The 6816-nt window shown below is 37.0% G+C and overlaps 2 protein-coding genes and 1 pseudogene across 2 annotated transcripts; all 3 read right to left on the bottom strand.

Annotated features, from left to right (window-relative positions):
* Positions 1-224: 224 nt before the first annotated feature.
* Positions 225-1562, bottom strand: LOC105555907. Its single transcript, XM_012002955.1, has one exon. It carries the CDS (start codon positions 1560-1562, stop codon positions 666-668), a length of 897 nt encoding a protein of 298 aa, XP_011858345.1. The 3' UTR covers positions 225-665.
* Positions 1563-2067: 505 nt separating this feature from the next.
* On the bottom strand, positions 2068-2923 carry LOC105555905. Its single transcript, XM_012002954.1, has one exon. It carries the CDS (start codon positions 2921-2923, stop codon positions 2324-2326), a length of 600 nt encoding a protein of 199 aa, XP_011858344.1. The 3' UTR covers positions 2068-2323.
* LOC105555906 lies at positions 2908-4345 on the bottom strand (annotated as a pseudogene).
* Between the last annotated feature and the right edge of the window lie 2471 nt (positions 4346-6816).

The raw sequence follows: 6816 nt of genomic DNA, 5'->3' as shown, positions 1-6816 counted from the left end.
ATGCCGAAACGTTCGCCAAAAATTATATACTATATAAATAATTGAATTATTTTTTACTTTCACCTTCTATCGCTCGTGTGTTATTGGCCTTTTATCCTTGTTCATTTGTTTTTACAAGAAAACGAGCGGATTTTACCAATTTAATTCATATTCTTAAAATTGTTTACGACTGGTACCGGCGATTTGAAGTAAGCATGGGCAGCTTCAAAGCGAAAACACCATTGCTGTCATGCTGGTCCAGTGTTCTCAACCTAAAAGAAGGCGTCTATGGTACCAGGGCCGTAAAATTATGGTACATTGGAAAAAATTATGGTACAATTTCGCAGAAAAGTTTTTTTATTTAAATGAGTCATTTAGAGACTGTTTAAGTATAATAGGGAAATGATTAAAAAATATTTAGATGTTAATTCACATATTTTTTTATTGCACAAGTATATGTATGTATATACATACATAAACAATATATAAATATAGTAAAGGATACATTTTAAGAACATCGCGAACTTAAAATTACGTTTTTCATATTGCTTTTCTTATTTTCTAATTAAAAACTCTTAGTCACTCAACATCTTATAAAATAATTCATTTTTAACTGAAAATATCATACTGTTAACGATTATTACTTCTGATGACTAATCCATTTCACAGCAGTTAAATCCGATTAATTATCCATCCAGATCAATTGTGCCTATATCTTCCGCGATTAGGATTTCAAAATCGTTTGATATAATTTTATCGATATTACAAATATCAGTCTCGTACAAATCCGCAATGTTTTTTTTAGACTTATTAGCGTCTTTATTCGGTTTCTTATTTGGGTAAAGTCGGGATTTCGTCATATAACTATATTCATTTGAAGGTTCATATTGAACGCAATTTTTTACCCTTTGTTTGGCCAAAATTAAGCCATTCAACGTTTCGTTAATCATCTTATTTCTAGATTTGGTTTTGATTTGATTTACCGTACTAAAAATACGTTCGCATTCTGCATTGGAATGGGGAAGTGAAATTACATTAAGACAAAACTTTGATAAGTGTTTGAAAGTAAGCCCTTGGTCTCCTTCATCAATACGTCCCAATTTTGCCCAAAAAATATCAACATTTTCTTTAATATTTATGTCTGACGGAAGTTCAAAAAAGGGAAGTGTCCTCCACTCGTCATCAATACTTTGGTATTGTTCTGGAGAAACAATACGAGGTACCGCTTTCATTAACGGTAACAAACTTGGCATTGTTTCCCTTGTTTTTCTTAGAACTGCTTTCGAAGGATTTAAATTTGTTAAATCTTTTAATATTTTATTTTCAAAATCAAATCTTTTTTTTATTTCAGAACAGCCGACTGCAAGAAATTTCGCACACACAATTTTGAAATCAGTTTTTAATGCGAGATTGTTGTGAATTTCGGGTGTGCTTAAAAATGTCATAACTTTAACTCCAAAATACATTTGTTCGAGTAGTAAATGCTTTTCGATATTGAATGGATCAATTTTACTCAAACTCGTGTTTTTAACGTACGAGCTTTGCATGTATGCTTCAAGAAGCTCTTGATAAGCCACGCACATTTTGTCAAAAACTGTAGTAAGTACAACTGAATCAGATTGAAAAAATTCATTGAGTTTGTTAAATTTTGGTAAAACCCATTCAAGAAATAAAAAATAAAGCTTAATGAGCGGATTTTCAAGAGCTTGTACAATATGTTCAACAGAATGCAATCGTGCGATGGAAAGCTGTCCCCTGAAGTATAGTTGTAAGGCTTCCCATTGTTCAACAATACGTGTAACGACAGCGCTTAAAGACAACCAACGAGTCTGTGATGGACGAAGGATTTTATGTGTTTTAAGGTCCAAAAACTGTTGAAACTCTTGAAATTGGTATTGTCTTTTGGCACTGTTTTTAAACTCGTGATATATGTTCCGTGCTAAATCTTCGCACGATCGCGGTAATATTTTGCATGCTTCGCTAGCACAGATATGCAAGGAATGGCAAATACATTTAAAAATAGATATTCCAGGACATAACGTACGGAATCTTGATGCGACGGAGTTGGAGCTACCCATCATTGTATTGCACCCGTCGGATGCAAATCCAATGATATTTTCAAATGAAATATCATGTTTTTTGAAGGAGGTTTGTGTAAGATTGAACAAATGCTCTGCTGTAGCTGCTTCGGCATTAGTGCTCTTCTCAAATACTTGACATAGATCCCAAAATCTACTAACCACTCCTCCTTCCTCCTCATCAAAAAATCTGTAAACAATTTTAAGTATAATACACCCAGAAATTTTTAAATACTGTATTAACTATTTAAAATAAATTTAATAATTTACCTGACCACGACGCACATAGTTTTGACACAAGCAATGTCGGTGGATTCATCTATCAGCACGCTGAATAATGTTGATTTTAATTTGTTTTGCAGATGATTTTTTGAGGCTGCCCCAATCACATTTTTTATGATTGCAACTCCTTTTGTTGCTTTTAAATGCATATTTTGTACAATTTTTGAATCAGGAATACATTCCTTCATCAAAGGTGTTAGATGGTCCAAAACCCGTATGGGTATATTGTGTTCAGTAATTAATGCACATAAACGTATTTCTAATTTGCTTGTTTCCTTACTTATTGTTAAGCTTGGATCGTTAGGATTTTTTGTAAATTCTATTATTTTTGGCTGAAAAAATGTAAGTTTTTTCTTATGGATTTGAGATTTTGAATGATTGTTGATCACTGTTCTGTCCGCCTTCATAATGATATTGCAAAATTTGCATTTGGCTTTCTCGAGGTTGTTGGGAACCCTCTGAAGCCATAGTTTAAATTCCTCTTCCGTGAGCCAAGCATTTCTAAATTTTTGCACGCGACGTATTGTTTTGGTTTTTTTTTTGGGAGGCGTATTTTCGTCCTCCACTTCGGAATCTGAATTCATTCTTTTTCTTTGGTTATTTAACGTGCCTTTAACCTGCCTACGGCTGGTTCTTTTGACACATGAATTCATCTATAAAATATATAGGTTATGTATGATGCCAAGTTATCAAAAATCTAAGTTTTATTATAAAATATTGCTATTGATATGAAATTCTCAAAAAAAATATTTTACATTACTATATAAATATTATTTTTATAAAGTATGTACATACCTAACAACTAATGATCCAAGTTCACGCCATGGATACGTTCGTCGTTCGTCGACGCCTGTCGCTCGGGCTGCGTTCCAAAACGTACAGTAGATTCTATAGGCTCTTTGTGTTACTCTATTTGGTGGAAGACTTAAATGCATTTCAGGTGTCGATCTTTTAGTCGCTCTGTCACCGCGTACGTCATATATTCTTCTGCAATGTCATAGGTCTGCTGTCAATTTTCTCTACAGACAACGGCCGCTCTTTCGTAGTGGGTATAAAGCTCTGAGTACGTCGAATCCTCTCGCCTCCTCTCAAGGGACGCGTCACAATTTGTGCCTCTAGTAAAAGTTGAGCCTCCTCGGCACGTTTCATCTTTTCGCGCGCAGTGCGCAACTCGGAATCCAATTGCTCCCTCTCCGCTTCCAGCTGTTAGAGTCGTAGTTCGGCGTCTGAATGCAAATTAAAAGTGTGGAGAAATTCAAACGATAGAAATCAAGATAAGGGTAAATAAAGTAACTCGTCTATCTTTATGTACCTTGCAGCTGCTGCTCGTTCTTTTTCTGCATCCGTTCAAATTCCATTCTCTTCATCTTCTCCATCTCCAGCAATTCCTGTTGCTCCTGCTGCAATCTTTCCAATTGTTCTCTCTTTTCCCATTCTTCGCGCAATACTCTCGCCTGTAAATTTCGCACTGCAACATTTGCGTATATCTAAATTGTACTAGAAGAGTTAGGAAAAAGGCGCGACGCGCGATAAAAATGAAATACAACGTTACCTATTTCCTCGTCACGTAGAGCCTGTTTTTCTTCTTGCAGCAGTAATTCTAGCTTTTGTTTGACATCTTCCAGTTGTTGAACCTTAGCACCTTCCTCCTTGGACAGAGTTTCCAATTTCCGAGCTTGTATCTCGGCAGCGATTCTAGCCTGCCTTTCGTGTTGTAGTTCCAGCTTGGTCTCCTCTCTCTCCTGTTTAGTAGCCTGGCGGGCAGCGACACGTAGTTAAATAATTGTAAATTAAAGACAGACTTAATACTCCTTTCTACTCACTTGTCGCGAGGATCTCCTTTGATTGGCCAAACTTCTCTGGTAGCCAATTTTCTCGCCCGAATGCTGAATCGCCGTTTGCAATGCCGCGAGCCACTGCAGTCTGCCTTTGTGATCCTCTGCCACTAGCTCTATGCATCTATGTTCGGGGGTGCTAAGCACGAACCTTCTTCTTCTTCTTCTTCTTCTATCCTATGGCTCCTGGCTCTAACGCTGAGCCGACACGGCCACGTCGAACCAATTGTCCTCCAATGTATAAGTCCCCACACTATAGCACACGGCCACGTCGAACCAATAGGCTAAATATGTTAAACAATGCAATGGCCCGGCAACCGGGCCACGCGCGGGATGATGCAATCCCGCAGGATCAAAACAAGCGTCGAGCAGCGAGCCCTGCTTTTTCGGAAGCGTCAGCAGTGGCGTAGAAAATATCTCTTCGTTGATTGGCTGCTGCTCGACGCTTGCCGCTTGCTGCGTGCAGTCTGCACTAGGCTTTAGTGTTACACTTTTACTCAGAGTAGTGTTTTGGAACGCAGCTCAGTGCGTGTTTTCTTTAATTTCTGAACACAATGAAATCTCTGCCATTGAATACATACAAATAGCATAATTCGGGGAAATAAAAAATATAATGGTGACCTCGAGTATCTTAAAATTATGGTATATTTGCGTACGATAATGAAGTGCGATGGTACATGGTACGCTGATATGAAAATATGGTACATGTACCATAATTATGGTACGGTTGAGAACGCTGTGCTGGTCCAAATTTTCGGATGCATCGCGGTATATGAGTAAGGAAATGAAACTTTGGCACTATACAATCTGGATAGAGGCGCTGAAACCGTTGAATGTACAACTCTATCATACGAGCCAACGGGTTAACAGATTCTAGACGAACTTCGTACGCCAAGCAAATATTTAGTATTTGTAAAAGAAGGGAGTGGCACTCCATTCGCTCAGAAATATCTTCTTCTTCCTTGTCTATTGTCCATTCACCAATTAAAAATGGTAAGCTATGAACCAAGGCAATCATCTATGATGCTGTTTGACATAAATGATCGTTTGCATGGAGATGATCTTGTAATATAACTCCAGGTGCGTCCGATTGCAAAGGTCCGTAGTTGAAGTGACTGCGGCGATCGTTGAATTCGTTTAACGTAAAAAGATGTTTCTCTTCTATGCAAAATGTCAACAATTTTCGACAAGCAATTACAGCGATGCCTTCGATCAAGACATGCATCGAGTCTTGAGGTAAACAGGTAGTCACGTCGAAATTCGGTATATCCAATAATGGGCTTCTGTTATTGATACCGTATCGTTTTTTCAAAAAATCGATAGTGTTCTTCGGAACATGGAGTTCACTAATTGCTGCTATATGATCTTCATGAGTTGCATAGTCTCGCAAAATGAAATTGTCTTCTGAGAAATTCGTCTTCCAGTCGTGTTTCGTCGTCATACATTGGCGACATGGACGATAAGCTGATACGGACTCTTTAAAGCCGCCCATCAGCGCAGATGCCAGAGTATCCCCCGCGCAAAATAGAAGTGATCCTTTAAAAACCTTTTTCCCCTGTTCCGTGACATTTACAGTGATTCCTTGGATTTGCAGAGTTATAATATCAGCGATGAATGATTCTAGTATCTTTTGAAGCCCACCTTTTTTCAAATATTCAGTTTTGACGATTGCTAATAATTGGACTGTATTTTGTGTCGATCGTACTTCAGGAGGGATATTCGCAAGAGTCCAGTTGTTACGACGAAATATTTTTCGTCAAACGTCACTATTTGAGAAGCATTAATGATCGCCCACCCGATAGATAGCACAAGCGCGACGCGGCACATAGCACGCGCGCAGCACGTGATCTCATACGTTCTCTATTCTTATTTTCTCAAACTCTACTATTATCGTTTCTGGATACATTATATAAAAATTTGATGATTTCAATGAAATTCTGAAATTTTGAAATTAATATCCTTATAAGCAAGAATTTGATCGTTTGAAGTTTGTATTTATTTTCTAACTAAAATTTGGTTTGGTTTTCCGTCATTATTTTCCAGATGGAAGAAATATGTGGAAAACACCCTGGTACAAAAGTTTACGTTTATAACAATTATACTTATAACAAAGACTCTCGTAATAAGAATTTTCTGCGATGTAGTACTCGTCGATCTTCAAAATGTTCTGGTACTGTGTATATCGATAATTATGGCAAAGTCCATTTACTTCATGGTCATAATCATATTGAGACACCAGAAATAATCGAACAATTTGTTATGAGACAAGAAATGTTGAAACTTTGTCGAGAGACTTGTTTATCGTTGAAAGAAATATTTGATAGTGTTTGCAGAAGGTCAGCATACATCATTAATCATTATAATCAATGTTATTATTTAATACAGTCAAGTGATTATTAATTTGTAATTGTATATGTATCCTGAAACAGCCATAAGATTGTCATACGCAACACTAAAACCTACATTATACCGTGAACGAATCAAACTTCGCACAAGTTTACCGAACGATATGGAAACTCTTGCTTCAAATTTGTCAGCATATTTACCTTTTAAAGAATTTTACAAAGGAAGTGTGACCTGCAGCGATGGAAAGAAAGCATTAATATTTACAAGTAATAAGCTGTTGCAAGAATTGCAAAGAT

This window comes from Vollenhovia emeryi, unplaced genomic scaffold, assembly GCF_000949405.1.
Source record: "Vollenhovia emeryi isolate VEMERY1.0 unplaced genomic scaffold, V.emery_V1.0 DF940555.1, whole genome shotgun sequence".
Taxonomy (NCBI): Eukaryota; Metazoa; Arthropoda; class Insecta; order Hymenoptera; family Formicidae; genus Vollenhovia; species Vollenhovia emeryi.
Note: the sequence above shows the minus strand (reverse complement) of the source record. Positions and strands in the feature narration are given on the sequence as shown.

Coding starts and splice junctions, on each gene's coding strand:
- LOC105555905 (XM_012002954.1), bottom strand. CDS start 2,923: ATGAATTCAGATTCCGAAGTGGAGGACGAAAATACGCCTCCCAAAAAA.
- LOC105555907 (XM_012002955.1), bottom strand. CDS start 1,562: ATGTGCGTGGCTTATCAAGAGCTTCTTGAAGCATACATGCAAAGCTCG.